A 16517-nucleotide genomic window follows, 5' to 3' on the forward strand; every position below is an offset into this window, starting at 1 on the left:
AAATAGATAAACGAGAGAGAGACAGAGAGAGATGAGCGAGAGAGATAAAGAGAAGAGAGATAGAGAAGAGAGACAGAGAGAGAAGAGAGACGAGAGAGATAGATAGAAGAGAGATGGACGAGAGACACAGAGAGAAAGAGAGAGACAGACAGACAGACAGAGAAGAGTGATGAGTAAGAGAGAGAAAAATAAGAGAAACAGAGACACAGAGAGAAAGAGACAGACAGACAAACAGAGAAGAGTGATGAGTAAGAGAGAGAAAAATAAGAGAAACAGAGACACAGAGAGAAAGAGACAGACAGACAGACAGAGAAGAGTAATGAGTGAGTAAGAGAGAGAAGAGAGACAGAGAGATAGAAAGATGAAAAAATGGGTGAAAAAGTTTCGTGTCTAAAGCCTCCTTTTCTAGTAGTGAGTCGTCTCTATCATTCATGGGTAGAATAGAGGTGCAGATTTGGGAATTGTATATTTTATATAAAAATCAAATTGAAATATTTTATACAATCACACCTATTTAGGAAGTGTGATTAAAAAGTAGTAATGTATATATAATCACACTTTAATTAGAATGTGTGGTTAAAAAAATATATATAATCACACCTATTTAAAAAGTGTGATTAAAAAGTAGTAGTGTATATATAATCACACTTTAATTAGAAGGTGTGATTAAAAAATATATAAATAATCACACTTTAATTAGAATGTGTGGTTAAAAATATATATATATATATATATAATCACACCTATTTAAAAAGTGTGATTAAAAAGTAGTAGTGTATATATAATCACACTTTAATTAGAAGGTGTGATTAAAAAATATATAAATAATCACACTTTAATTAGAATGTGTGATTAAAAAGTAGTAGTGTATATATAATCACACTTTAATTAGAAGGTGTGATTAAAAATATATATATATATATATATATAATCACACTTAATTGAAAAGTGACATAAAAAATAAATATTATCCCACTCAATCAAATTAAGTGTGATTAAAATATCAATCTAATTTTTTTTTATCACACTTCCAATAAAAGTGAGATCTTTTTTTTTTGTCAAAATGTGATCTTTAACTATTTTTGTAGTAGTGCAGGGCTTTGCAACCCTAAGTCAGATGCTTATCTTCATTGTGGTAAGCACAATGCTTACCAAGGTTTCTTCTCATAAACTCTCCTGGTACCCTTGTCGGTGCTCTGAAATAGGGCTGGGTTCGGATTTTCTCCAAGACTTTGTAAACCGGAATTCGAAATACGATTGTGACTGCCTGAGCAGCCCTTAATCCGATTTCTGGTTTGTTATAGCCACCATCACCTCGGCCTCACTTCGGCGAGCCGTTTTTCTTCTCTGGTTTCGGCGCCTTTATTCCCAGCGTATCCTCCTCGGCCCTGGCGTACTTTTCTATTTTGGCCATCAATTTCTTCATACTTTTTGGCAGTGTTTTTGCTAATGATTTTCAGAGCAGACAATTATCTTTTTGGTAGTTCTTAAATGATACAACCGCCACTTCTTGGTTGCATTCTGGCATCCGGTTGAATATCTCATAGTACCTTTTGGCATAGGCCCTCAGGCTTTCATCCTTGCCAATTTTCAGAGCCATCAGGGCATCCATCCTTAATGGCTGTAGTTTGTTCGTCACGAATCTGGCCACAAACAACTCGGCTAGGCCTTCCCAGGTTTTCACAGTTCCTTTCGGCAACTTGTGAAACCAATCTGATACAATTTCTCTGAAGGATGAGGGGAACACCTTGCAAAGCAATGGCTCGTTCCCGGTGTATAACGCCATCGAGTTCAGGTACAAACTGACGTGAAAGTTGGGGTCCGACTTCCCATCGTAGATCTGGAATCTCGGCATGCTAAACCTTTTCGGGGCTTCGAATTTGTCTAATTCTACCGAGAATGACATTCTCAGCTTGATCGGGGAGGTTACCTCAGCATCTTGTTGCCTCCTCTGTAAGTAATCCCTTAGGTCCTCCTTGGTCCGACCAGGAGCTCGGCTATCTCCTGACTTCAGCCTTTTAGGTGCACTGCTCTCAGCTTCATTGTGAACCCTCTTCGACCTTTCTCCATTAGTTGCGTCGAAGCACAACTCCTGCCTTTGAACATGCCGATGTTCTTTGGGGTCTGCTTCCTTGGTGCGATATGTCCTTCGAGATTCTTCCATTCTCGACTCTCCTCGCCCGACCTCCCTTGAAGGCCGGTGAAAGTGTTTTTCGCTCCTAGTGTGCTGGGGGACTGTAGGGACTGTTTTCTACCCATCTTGTCGGGCATCTTTCTTGGCCGCTGGAATCGGTGTATCTTGTAACGGGAACGGTGGCTGCATGACGTTGTTCTGCATCATGAAATTGACGACCGTTTGCAGGTGCGCCAATTTGTTCGCCATTCCCTTTACCTCATCGTCCCTCCGTAGGCATCTATCCTTCCATACCTGAAGGTCGTCCTCGTTATAATACCCGCTTTGGTCCGTTTTCTTTGGTACGTCGCCTTCCTGGCCGACGTCATTTCCTCCGTGATTCTGATCACGAGTCTCTTCGTTGCAGTTGTCTCCTTCGACGTCAAGGTCTACAGGTTTCCCACTCCCAGTAGGGGTGTCATCCCCAACCTTCTCTTTCTGTTCGTCGTTGGCCATTTATTCTCATTTCTTTCCCACAGACGGCGCCAAATTGTGAGTGTCAATTTCCGACCACACTGCCAAATTAGTACTTAGCTGGAGAGCACTGGCATAATAGATTAGTCCCGAATGACCTGCAACAGAAAAAAGAGATTCCGGCTGTGGTTCGTCCACCCGGGGGCACTCCGATGATCAAGTCAGTTATCTCCCAAAGATAGCAAAAGTGATTAACTCACTATTCAGAATATAAATTGCGTACCATAGACCCATGGGGGTGCCTCCCTTTTATAGCCAATACAATCCTAGTCCCAATAGAAGCCTAGCTCTAGTGGACTTAGGTTTACTGCTAATCTTGGACTCCCAGTAGGATTGGGATAAACTCTTTAAAAGTCTTATCTTTACCCAAATTGAAGTCTTCTCTCATTTTAGGATTCTTGTCCCTTATTCGCTTATCCCAGACTCTGATATCTTCGGAGATAACCTCGGCCTAGCCGAGATCACCTCGGCGTCATGACCAGAACGCGTGGCACCTCGGCTGACACTTCGGCGTCAACTTGGCCACGTGTTGGCACTCAGAAAATATGTCTCCACAATATGTATGAGTGTATGCTTTATTATTATGCTTGAGGGGTAGTTTAATTAGCTAGAAGGCATACTCACCACGTGCTCCAGAATATTTTTTATTTTATTTTTAAAATAAAGGTGCTCAAGGAAAAATTATTCAATATTCTTGGAACGTTACATGTTCATACTCTTTCGCTTATCATTATATATTATGTCTCCTTATATTTCGTAATCACCCAATACAAAATCACAAATTCTACGTTTTCTACAATCACAATACCTTAAAGCACCAGTACTTCACGAGCACCCAATAACCATTCGGTGCTCAAGACTCTTGTGCCTCGGGTTATTGAATTTTTTTTTAAAAAAATACTCCTTATAAATTGTGTTTTATTATTACAAATCAGATTATATCCATTCTATAGTCTTATTTTGATGATTTAAATTTTTCATTTTGTAAACTAATATAGATCATTCATGTAAAAAATTATAATAGTAACCATGTTAATTTATTACATTTGTCTCTCAAAAAATAAATAATTTAGTTTACAAATAATATTTATGAAATATCATAAACTAACCTATCTGGATAGAAATTTTTTAATAAAATTATTTAAATATTGTAATTTATAAAATAAATCATTTAAATTATCAAAATAAACTCATGATGGTCGACGGCCAAATTGCACAATCCAGTTTCGCTTGGGAAATACTAGTGACCTTAGAAATAGTTTTGTCTTACATCCGAACCGAGCGCAGGATACATGCGTCGAAGAGTACGTTCCAAACCGAAAGCAACCTTGGCTCTTTCACAGTCTCAAACGATAACCAGTGAAGCTTATGTTTTTTATTTTTATTTTTATTTTTATGATGGTGTTTGGATCAATTTATGCATACCCAGATAAGACCCATGCAGAGTCTTCCTCACTTATACATATATTAGCGGCTAATGATTAAGAAAAATGCACGTGTAATATGTATTGTTCAAGTAGTAAGGATTTATTTTGTCAAACTTATAATCTTGGTTTCAAGTCTAGTCTTTCTTTATTTCGCATAAATATCAACAACCGGTGTTTTGAAAAAATCTAAAATATGAAACACAAATGTGTTATCACCCCCAACAACCTTCACCTTATGGATTAGAATAGATAGATAAGTATAAGTACAGGAAAATTTTAATATACACCATATAAAGCGGATGTATCATATACACCACTAATTATGTTTGTTTTTTTTTACAATTATGATCAATTTTTTCTTTAATTACGAAATTATTTTAATTATAATTCATAAATTTGTTAGTTATATCCCATTAGTTATGACATTTTTTTCTTTTTTAATTATGCCTCGGATAATGTGGTGGATATAGTGTTTCCTGTAAGTATAGGTATACGCACAAGAATTTCTCAACACTGAGACGAAAACATCAACACTTCACACACCGCATACTGGAGCTAGCCCATCTCGTCTCACTCCTTGCCGATTAATGCCGCCTGTTGACTAGCCAAAAGCTACCAACAACAACGGAGCTCAACGACTCTGCTTCAAATTGAGTCGGTCGATGCCACAAGGTTTCAATTTTTGAGATTCGCAAACATCTTTCGAGGTTTGATTTTCATGTATTTTTTAACTTGTTTTGGATGCCATACATTCCCAATTGAATGTCCTAGCAAACACTAGTATCAAAGTAATAGGATGGATTAGTATGATTGTAAAAATTTACTAGGAAATGTTGAATTGTGGTTGAAAATGAGAGACCATTGTGAAATTTTGACTGGAGGAAATGAGAATTCATGATTGAAAATGAAAAGGGATTGCAAAATGAAATAAAGGGGGAAATTTCTTCAATTAGCATCAGCCACTACAAGAGGAAGAGCAAGAATTAACACAGATTTTTTTTTTTATTGAATTATTATTAATAAATACAGATTGGGTTATGAGAAAAGAGCAAGAACATATGATTTGGAAAGGGATTAGGCCATATTGAGCTGAATGTACCTGACAGTCAGTAAATAATTTATAACCATGAGAACATGAATTATTACTATTCATCTTTGTTCAACCTTGAGCTCCCTTGCTTATTTTGATCGTAGATTTTATGGGTTTAACATTACTAACTGTTCTTTTTAGTTTGCCTACTGTGGCCAAAAATCAAGAGTTTTCATATCAAACATACTTGACCAATTTCCTGCAGTTTTTTGTCAGATTATTAAGTTAATGCTTTACTTTGATGTTTTAGAGTTGTGTTCTATATGATCATAAATTTCTATGTTAATTGCACTAATTACTTGAACACTTTGAAGTAAAACTTTTTCCTTTTAATTCCAGATCTTTTACTGCCTAATTTCAGTAAGAAGCAGTCAATTTCTATCAAGAAAAATCTGCTGAATAGGGTGATGATTCGACCGTAATCTTTGTTCTTTTCTTTCTCTTTCCTTTCTTCAACTTCTTTGACCACCACCCATTTAGTACATATTAACGTGTGTTTAGGAGAGAAAAGATTAGGTACACACGTAAGTTTTGACATATTGTATAAAGTGATTGTTCCGTGACTTGAACCCATAACGTTAAGGGTGTTAGGCTTTTTTACGACCACCCATTAGGCAATTCAACTATATCTTTCAATTTCAATAACTTCTTCCTAGGTACCCTTTTCTTGAACATTTCCTCTGATTTTCGCCAAATCTCTCTCTCGATTAGCTCTTGAGCTGGTTGCTGATGATGCTCAGATGACTTTGTAAGGCCTTTGGACTTGGACAGAAACATTGTAGCATGGGCTTAAGCTATCTGAAGCATGGGTCAAAGAGTGTTCAACCAAACAAAGATGTAGGTTGCGTTTGGTAGAGTTTTGTAAATATCATTTGAGAGTATGAGCTGTATTTTAAATTTGTGAGTTGTGAAATTATGATTTGAGTGTAGAAAATTTGTTTAGTTATGATTTTTTAATAGAGATTTGAATTGAGTGTGGAATTGAGTTTTGAAAGTTTGATTTGACATGTAAAGCAAGAAAATTTGTTTGGTTACGAGTTTTGGAAAGAGTTTTCAAAACTTAATTCAAATTATTATAACTCATGACAAAACACACTACTTTCACACTATTAAAAATTCTGATCAACAGTCATAACCAAACTCTTTTTAAAATTTAATTAAAAAAAGTTATTATTAACAGAAAATAACATTAAATAATTTCTTAATTGAAAATACTACAAAGGAAATAATTTTTTTAAAAAATAAATATTCAAAAAAAATTAAATCATAAATATTTAAATAATTTAAATAATCTAAAAAATTTAATAAGTAAAAAATTAAAATAAATATTCAAAAAATTTAAATCGTAAAAATTTAAATAATTTAAAATGTTAATATTTTAAATTTAAAAACAACTCTACACTCAAATCGTAACCAAACACATAAAACAAAACTCAATTAAGAAATTATTTTTAACACTCATAACCAAACACATAATTCGAAACTTCATACTACTTTCACAACTCTACACTCAAATTGTAACCAAATACATAACAAAAAAATTAAAATATTTAAAAATATTTTTATAAAATAGAGTTTGAATTTATTTTTATATTATATTTTAAAATGTAAAAAATTAAAATCGTAATATTTTGAAATTAAAATATTTAAAAATATTCAAAAAATTAAAAAAATCGTAACATATTTAAATATTTAAAATCTTAACAAAATTAAAATATTTTTTAAATATTTAAATATTTTAAAAATTAAAATATTGATTTGAATTGAGTTTTGAAAAGAGTTTTGAATTATATGTTTGGTTATGAGTTTTGAAAAGTAATGATTATATTTTGAATTGAATTTTGAAAAATGAATATAGAATTATGATTTAAAAATTTTAAATAAATAACACACTCAAATCAATAGATAAAACTATATTTGAAGATACTTACCAAACGGAGCCGTACATGTAGGCTCTTATTATTCAACTCCATTTGAAAGTCCAAATTGGACCCACCCTCCAATTGAAGACTAGAGCCATTAGACTCAAGCCCCAAGTCTTGAGAGCGAAATTGTTGATCACCCTCCTCCTACTCATTGATACGAACATGGAGACGGCCCAAAACATAAACAAAAAAATGAAGAGGACACTCCTCCTGCTCAGCGCCATCCTCCTCACCATCGGCCACTGCGGTGGCCCACTGATGCGCCTTTACTTCATTCATGGCGGCAAGAGAATATGGCTCTCAAGCTGGTTGGAAACTGGCGGTTGGCCCCTCAATTTCATCCCTCTAATCATCACCTACCTCCACCGCCGCTCCAAAAGAGGCTCCAGAGCCGAGCTCTTCTTCATGAAGCCTCCGCTCTTCCTCGGCGCCAGTGTCATCGGTGTCCTCACTGGTGCCGATGACTACCTCTATGCCTATGGGGTTGCGCGCCTCTCCATATCCACTGCGGCTCTGATCATTGCCTCCCAGTTGGGTTTCACTGCACTTTTTGCATACCTTCTTGTGAAGCAAAAGTTCACTTCGTACTCAATCAACGCGGTGTTTTTGCTCACCGTTGGAGCTGGAATTTTGGCTCTTCACACGAGCAGTGACCATCCAAAGGGAGAGTCTAACAGAGAGTATTTTGTGGGGTTCTTCATGACAGTTGCAGCCGCAGCTTTGTACGGGTTCATCTTGCCATTGGTGGAGTGGACATACAAGAAGGCAAGACAGGCCATTAGCTACACGCTGTTGATAGAGTTTCAGCTGGTGATGTGTTTCTTTGCTACTGTTGTCTGCACTATTGGGATGATTATCAATAATGACTTCAAGGTAGCTCTCTCTCTCTCTCACCAACAAACACATCCGAAATAAATTTAATTTTGAAATATTTTTTATATATACATAATATTATTGTTATAGCTACTATAAACAAAAGTAGGAATGTATTTTTTCTAAAGGAAAATTCTAAACATAACTGGTTATTGATTTACTTGTTTTTATAGCATTGTTGCCACATAAATGGTTTGTAAGTAAACAAGTGGATAGTAGGCCTTTTTGTCCTATTTGATTGATAGAAAGTAGAAGTATCAGATATGCATAGACCATACATTTCTTATCGGAGAGATAGTGGCATTCTGTCCATAAAAACATCAAGAGAAAGTAGCCACAAATTGAAGTTCTCACAAGAAAAACTTAATTGATATTTAAGTCTAGTTAAAAATTTAGTAGGGTGAACTTATTTAGTTTGGAGGTAATTAATAGCTAAACCTAGTGTAGTAAAAAAGATTTTTCAAATCATAAAATGGGGATCATCCCTGCTTGCCACCCCTAAATTCATTCTTGAGTCGAATTTTCAAATAGATATATATAGATCATACATTTTTTAATGTGGAGAGATATCAGCATTCAATCTAAAACATTAAGCAGAAGTAGCCATGAACTATAATTCACACAAAAAATGCTAAACAAAAATTGAAATAAGACTCACTTCAATAATACATAATAATGTCACATGAGTAAGTAAAAAGGAAATTTGGCTATAAACCCCTTTTACCTTCCTTTTATTGTTAGAAGGACTAAGAAAAAAATTATACTTTCTAAACCCCCCCATAATTATAAAATCTTACATAAATGACAAAATTTATTATTTAAATATTTTATCAGACTATTATACCCTCACATATACACAATCCAGATACAAAATTTATCTTCTCTCACTTCTAACCCTAGCTTCCTCCATGGCCAGAGCTGTGTCATTCCTAAGCTCCGACGATCTCTCTCTGCATCTTCTCAACTCTCCTCCTTCAACTCTCCTTCAACTGTTCATCTTCTATCTCGTCTCTCTCTTCTAATCCTAGCTTCCTCCATGGCCGGAGCTGTGGAGAACTTGCAAATCGCGTTGATACATATATATATATGTGTGTGTGTGTGTGTGTGTGTGTTTGTACGTTTTGATATTTGAATTCGAATATATATGTGTTTTGAGATTTGAATTCGAATATATATATATCTACATATTCCAATCTGTAATATATATATATATATATATATGTGTGTGTGTGTGTGTTTGTGTGTTTTGATATTTAAATTCGAATATATAGATTTTTGAAAGCTCAAAATTTTAATAATCTGAAAATTTTGTAAAATCTGAAAAATCTGAAGAACCGGGGTATGAAAATTTGAGATTTCTCTAAAATTTTCAGATTATAGGCCTGATTCAAGGATTATAGGCATGATTCAATGTTTTTCAAAGTAAACATTGATTGATTCAAGGATTATAGGCCTGATTCAAAGCTCAAAACTCAAAATTCCATCGATTTTTCAGAGTAAATTTCAAATATCAAATTTCATTTGATAGAACCAGAGTAAAATTTTACTCTGGTTCTATTGCTCTGTTTTTTTCATTTGACAGAACCAGAGTAAAATTTTACTTTTAGCTTCAGAGTCTTACAGTTTACTTATTTTTCAGAGTAAAATTTTACTTTTAGTTTCAGAGTGTAAAATTTTACTCTCATTCAGAGTAAAATTTTACTTTCATACAGAGTAAAATTTTACTTTTAGTTTCAGAGTGTAAAATTTACTCTCATTCATTGTAAAATTTTACTTTTATACAGAGTAAAATTTTACTCTGAAATACATAGTGAAAATGTCTTAATAGGAGAGCTGATAGATATGAGGGTAATATAATAAAAGAAATAAGTTTTAAAATATCAGGGGGTTTTGAAAGTACTTATATAATTCTTGTCCTTTTGAAAGAGAAATTAGATAGCGAGGGGGTTATGACCAAATTCCCTAAGTAAAAATGTTTGTTAAATTTATTAATTGGTGTAGTAATTTTTTATTTTTTTAAACGAACCAACCACGTGAGTTTGTGACAACACTTATTGTGTGAAAGTGGTTTTTTAAGAGTGATTGGATCCAACAGGGAACTTTGAGATTCTATTTAAATAATTATAATGTTTTTTTTACTATATTTTGAATTCCTAGGATACTTACCAAGAGAGAGAAAAGTCTACCAAGAAGTGGAGTTTCAAACCCATGAAACAGATTTACCACCAAACACAAGACCACATGTACACAACACTAAAAATCGGAATTACGACCAATAATTTTTTTGGTTTTAAATGAATGAATATAATGTATTGCATTATTTTTCATAAATTTTGTATTATTATTTTTGGATCGTATATCATTACATTATTACGTGACAAATCTATACTATATATATAATAGAATGTCGTGCTGTTTTAAAAGGCTTCAAAATGACATTTTAAAATTCTCATAAATTTGAAAAATACGTGGCACCTCTCTTTTGAGTTTATAGCTCTTTTCCTTCCCTCCCAAAGACTTTTATAACAATAAAAACTCATATTCTTCCACCTTTCTCTCCTATTCTACGTTTGTCCTTCACACTCAAAGACTTTCACTTCCACTCTTCCACTATCCACAACTCCTATCCATAAAAAGTTGTCAACAAAAAAAAAAAAAAAAAAAAAAAAAACACATATCCAAACAAATCTGTTACTCTCCTACCTCAAACAAATCTCTCCTACCCTCAAATACTTTCAATCCCACTCTCTTACTATCCTACAACAAATTGATATATATATATATATATATATATATAAAACAACCCATCTATCCATATCCCCTTAAACCATTACTTCTAACAATCCACTACTGCAAATATATATACTTCATCAACTTCCTTCATCAGCAATGAATGCCAGCAGTCCGCAATCTGCCATCGAATGCAAGTCTCGGTTTTTCTTTTTCTTTTTCTTCAAGAATTTATTTTTTATTCCAAGCATTTGAGATTTTGTATTTTGACTACAAAGATTGCAGAAAATTGTAATCTCCGAATTTAATCTTTCATGTTTTATTTTGTTTTACAAAATCCAAAATATATATGTACATACTTTGCTTGAAAAACGGAAATATTATGTTTTGAAATGAAAATTCTATCATATTAAACATGATTTCAATTCTTTTGTTTTTCTTTATAGTTTTTAATTTAAGATTAAAATTTAATTATTTTCATTACTTCTTTAATTTCTTAGATTGCAATAATCTATTAAATTTAATACTATATTTTGTTCATAATTTTAGTGGATAAATAATTCAATAAAAAATAAAGTTTAAGATGGTTAAAAGTATATTTTGATAGGCATTTGTAGTGTTCCACCAATAAGATAATGCAAGTTTACCATTATATTAACTATACATGTTAGTTTTATTTTTATTTTTATTTTATGTTATGAAAAATAAAATCAATAATTTTACACATAATACAACTAAATTTATTTATTTATTTTTTTTGGTGAATTTTTTTTTAAAAAAAAAATTATATAAATATTATACTTTTTTAGTGTATCTGGATTAGGTATATCTAATTTTTTTTTTTTTTAAACTATGTAAAATATTAAAAAAATTACTAAAAAATAAAAACTTAAATTTCTAAAAAGTGAGTTAAATCAAATGTTTTATGTAAGAGAAACAAAATGATTAAAAAAAAAAATAAGTATAACATTAGGGTTTGCAGAGGGTGGAAAAAAATAAGAGGATGATAGAAGAATAAAGAGGGAATGTGGTGATTGAACATCAAGGAAGATGGAAGAGGGGATGAAAAGAAATTGTTGGCAATGAATTAGGTTTGCCAGAAGCAAGAAAAAAAATAGAAAAAAATAAAATAAAATATAGAGAAGGTGGAAGTAAACTAGAGGACAATCATATATATTTTTTTCCAAGATGGAGAAAAACCAACCCGCTCTGAATTGGGTGTGTGTTTCTAACTCACAAGTAATCTACTTATCAATCCTCCTTGGGGTGAATCGTTGTGGACAATCCTTCTTAGTGTCCTAACTTACTTGATATAATCATTTTACTTAGTAGGAATAATGAATCCAAAATAACCATACCTTGTAAAGGTTCCACAATGGCTCCCAAAAAAAAACTTCTTCAAGACCTATGAAGCACGGATACTTCAAAAGGGGTGACGTATCCGTATCGGATACTTATCGGATACCGATACTCCTCGGATACTCGCGGATACGTATCAGATACTTCTTAAAAGTATCAGATACTTCTTAATTAATTTTTTATTAATTTTGAAGTATCGGATACTTAATTTTGAAGTATCGGATACTCGAAGTTATATATTACTTATAATATTTTGTTTAGTTCTTTGATAAGAGGAATATAGTGAGAGTTAAAGTAATAGAATTTATCCTTGTTGTCTCTCTCACTTCTCTCTCAATTTTTCACTCTCTCACGTTTCTTCTCTCTGCTCTCATTCTTTTTTTGGTGTTGGCATGTAAGGATGATGTTTAATTTGCATTTGCATTTGCTTTTGCTTTTGCTTTTAGTTTTGGATGTTTTATGAATGTTTGAGCACTTTTAGGTTAATAGGAATCCCTCTCCTTATTTATTAATTTACTTTAAGTTTTATTTTCATGCATATTACATTATTAAAATTATATAAAAAAAAAATTATGAATGTATCCCCGTTGTACCGTATCGTAGTTTTTCAAATTTTGACATATCGCCATATTCACATCCCCATATCACCATATTCGTATCCGTGTTTCCTAGGCTATCATTGATGACTTAAAAAAGTATATTTGCTGAAATTTTTATTTAAGAATGGTTTTTTGACTTTAGCTAAGGTCTTGTGATATTCAATGATGAAGGGGTACAAGTTGAAGCTATTGACCTTGAAGACTCTTAGTTTTATAGGAATCTTTCTTCTTTATCAAGTTGTCTTTTGCTTTAGGTTTTATTTTTATGCATACTGCATTACTAAAAATTGTTAAAATAATATTTTTTACGAACGTATCCCCGCCGTACCCGTATCCTAGTTTTTCAAATTTTATCGTATCGCCGTATCCGTATCGTATCGTATCCGTATCCCGTATCCGTATCCGTGCTTCCTAGTTCAAGACTAAAGCAAGGTTTTCAAAACTTGTGTTTGAAACAAGAAAAGTAAGAAAATGACATACCTAACCTTGTAATGAATTGAAACCAACTTACACCTCTATATATTGTAGGCAATTCCGAAGGAGGCAAGAGAATTTGAACTTGGGGAAACAGCATATTATGTGGTGCTGGTATGCAGTGGCATAATTTGGCAGTGTTTTTATCTGGGCGCAATTGGAGTCATCTTCTTTGCCTCATCTCTGCTCACTGCAATTATAATAGCGGTTCTCCTCCCCGTGACTGAAATCTCAGCCGTTATTTTATACCACGAAAAGTTTCAGGCAGAGAAAGGGGTCTCTCTTGTTCTCTCCCTTTGGGGATTTGTTTCCTACCTCTATGGTGAGCGAAAAGATAGCAACAAGAAGACTGGAACTCTGAATCCCGAAACAGAGTTGCCACAGACTATTACCGCTCCATGATGAACGTATATAAACAATACTGAGCATAGCACTTAAATAATCCACTTGTGTTCTCCTTCCCGTCTATATAATGCATATACTACAGCTTAATTTGTTGAGCTGGTTCCATGGCTTTGCTGGTTTTGATATGTGATCCGTGGATTTTTTGTTAGATCTATTTGGGTGGACATACAGCCAACGTACATGTACATAGCAAAGATTCCAGGTACGTGTGTCCCACTTTAAATTGATTAGGGAAAGGGAACTTTTAAGAGATCAAACATAACATAATGCCTGTTTAAAAAAAGGGAATTATCTGTCAGTGGGTTAAAAAAAAATTATAAATTAGTGATAAAATTTATACACACTTTAATAATTAAAATATTATACTTTTTATTTTGTAATCTTTTCTCACTGTACCACGGTACAGTTTTTTTTCCTTTTAAAAAAAAGGAGAATTACTTGACAATGTAACAAAACATATATATATATATATATATATATACACAAACACAAACATGGAGTAAAAAGGGAAACTTACACCTCCACAACTTTTCATTTGCACCTCACCATCCCATGTGTTTATAAAAAATTAAAAAAAATCTACTCTACTATTTGTTTTGTAATCTTTTTTCACTGTACCACTGTACAGTTATTTTCCCTTTTAAAAAAAGGAGAATTACTTGACAATATAACAATATATATATATATATACAAACACAAACATGGAGCAAAAAGTGAGACTTGCACCTCCACAACTTTTCATTTGCACCTCACCATCCCATGTGCTTATAAAAAATTAAAAAAATTCTACTCTACTGTTGTTAGGAAATTTGGGAATTAATTACATGCACAATATCATTAAAAAAACAGCCACAGATAGACCAAAAACAGAGCACAAACACAGCTATCAACAATCTGAATTTGCTGCGCAGATTTTCAGCTTCAAGCAAACAACTTTCAGCACAAATAATCAGAAAAACAAAAGCATCAGTAAACACTTATCTGGGTATCAAAAATTTGCACTTTTTCACTAAAAATCAATTTTACAAAGCTTTCTCCTCCACGTTGTAAAGCTTTCTCCTCCAGCTTTAAAAAACCCTTCTCTTTTCACACGTTTTTCTCCTCTTTCTGAGTATTTTTGTCTCTATTTTTTTTTTTTAATTTAAAAATTAAAATGTTCTAAAAGCACATTTTACTTACAAGTACAAAAGTATAAAAATTTTACAAAAAGGCCTAATACACATGTAACCAAACACCCCAAAATGGGTTTACAATATCTAACATTCCCCCTTAAACCCAATTTTCAAAAGTCTTCATACCAAGCATCATCTTCAATCTATTGAATACATCATGCTTCAAAGGCTTTGTGAAAATGCCAGCAATTTGATCATAAGACTTGCAATGAACTAGCTCCACTTCGTTTTACTTCACATGTTCCCGAATAAAATGATAACGAGTGTCAATGTGCTTACTCCTTTCATGATACACCGGATTCTTTGCCAAGGCTATCGTCGATCTATTATTAACAAAAATCTCTGTGGGACTCTCTTGTGGAAATCCCAAGTACTTCAACAGGTTCCTTAACCATATAGCATGACAAACAATGGCATTAGCCGCTACATACTCTGCTTCACAAGTAGACAAAGTGACAATTGCTTGCTTTTTAAGTGATCAAGTGAATGCAGCATTTCCCAAGTAGAAAGCAAAACTTGAAGTACTCTTTCTTTCATCCAAATCTCTTCCCCAATCACTATCGGAGTATCCAACAAGTGTAAAATCATTAGTCCATGAATAAAATAAACCATCATTGAGTGTACCTTTGATATAATTGTACGGGGGCGAAATATCCTCTGCTTTCCGTACTCCTTGTACTCTGAGCTTCTCTTGACGACGTCTACCTGGCAACACAAAAACGGTGAGCTGCCCGGCGGTGGTGTGCCGGATAGACCCTCCGACGATCAAGTCAGTTCACTTGAGGAAGAGGAAGAAGATTGAGAAAGAGAGAGTGTTCTCTTTTTGGGAAGAAGTTGCATACCTCCAACGTTCGCCCTCCTCCCTATTTCAAGGCTGGCTATGCAGCCTCAAGATTATGCGCGCACTACCTCTGCTGTCCTTCCCAAGATAGGTGGCAGTACTCGCCTCTCACCACCTTACGCGTGTAAAGGCTTAGTCCTCCCAACAGTACACGCAGAACTGCCTAACGGTATTGAAGCATATGTGGAGCAGATGTCCCTTCCTTCGTGCCATTGGCCCAGGTGGCACACCTGACCGTAGTACCACGACCGGCCTATTTCCCAAGAAGAACTATTGCTACAGGCGCTCAACCGCGCTATGCCCCACCAAACTGCCCCTTGGCAAGGGGGCGGCGGGGGGACACCCATGGACCGGGCTGGAGTTGACCGGTTCGTTGTGGCATACCGGTCGCGAGGCATGCCGGCCCCCGTCCGTTCTACCTTCATCCGAGGTTATATTGAATCTTCCCATCTCGGCTTACCGGTCAGAGACACGTCATCCCTCCCTTGTCCACAGTTTAGCCCGAGCTATCCGTAGCTCGGTCTCGCCTCTTAGCCGTGCGCACCGCCGAATATTTGCTAGTCGCAGCTCGGCCAGGCTTGGTTTCCTCCCGGTCAGTCGATCCTCGAGACCGAGCAAAACAGACCCGTCCAATCCCTGCTCGGCCGTACTAATGGCGCAAATCTCCCCTCTCAATTGCCCCTTAACCCCATCCGACCTGGTAGTGACTGGGGTTACCGAGCTAACGGATTGAGTCACTCCATCAACAAGCCGAGCATGATTGGGGGCAAATCTGTCGCCGAGCTGTCCTGCTTGGTCGGCCATTTCCTCTCCAGTCTCATCAAGGGTCGTACAACCGTACTGACAGCCGCATTTTCAGTGCCACGTGGCTTCACGCCACTAGGTTATACAGCCAGCTGCTCTGCACGCGCAAAATTCAAACGGCGCAGCCGTTTGGGCTCCTTCCCCCCTCTTTTGTATTCCAACGAAGGGCCT

General features: G+C 34.7%; 1 protein-coding gene and 1 long non-coding RNA gene across 2 annotated transcripts; one reads left to right on the plus strand and one right to left on the minus strand.

Moving 5' to 3' along the window:
• Nucleotides 1–5506: 5506 nt before the first annotated feature.
• On the minus strand, nucleotides 5507–7234 carry LOC145822993 (uncharacterized). Its single transcript, XR_014365002.1, has 2 exons — nucleotides 7096–7234; nucleotides 5507–5962 (listed from the first exon to the last, which is right to left on the minus strand). It is a non-coding gene; the product is annotated as an uncharacterized LOC145822993 (long non-coding RNA).
• Nucleotides 7116–13693, plus strand: LOC114280234 (purine permease 3). Its single transcript, XM_028222580.2, has 2 exons — nucleotides 7116–7962; nucleotides 13179–13693. Exons 1-2 carry the CDS (start codon nucleotides 7252–7254, stop codon nucleotides 13524–13526), a joined length of 1059 nt encoding a protein of 352 aa, XP_028078381.2. The 5' UTR covers nucleotides 7116–7251; the 3' UTR covers nucleotides 13527–13693.
• Nucleotides 13694–16517: the final 2824 nt, after the last annotated feature.

This window comes from Camellia sinensis, chromosome 3 (genome assembly GCF_055761805.1).
Source record: "Camellia sinensis isolate YWXY chromosome 3, ASM5576180v1, whole genome shotgun sequence".
Taxonomy (NCBI): Eukaryota; Viridiplantae; Streptophyta; class Magnoliopsida; order Ericales; family Theaceae; genus Camellia; species Camellia sinensis.

Bases quoted from the DNA above. Each gene is read 5' to 3' on its own strand.
- LOC114280234 (XM_028222580.2), top strand. From the start codon at position 7,252: ATGGAGACGGCCCAAAACATAAACAAAAAAATGAAGAGGACACTCCTC. The intron at 7,963-13,178 runs GTAGCTCTCTCT...TATATATTGTAG, and splicing joins TTATCAATAATGACTTCAAG to GCAATTCCGAAGGAGGCAAG.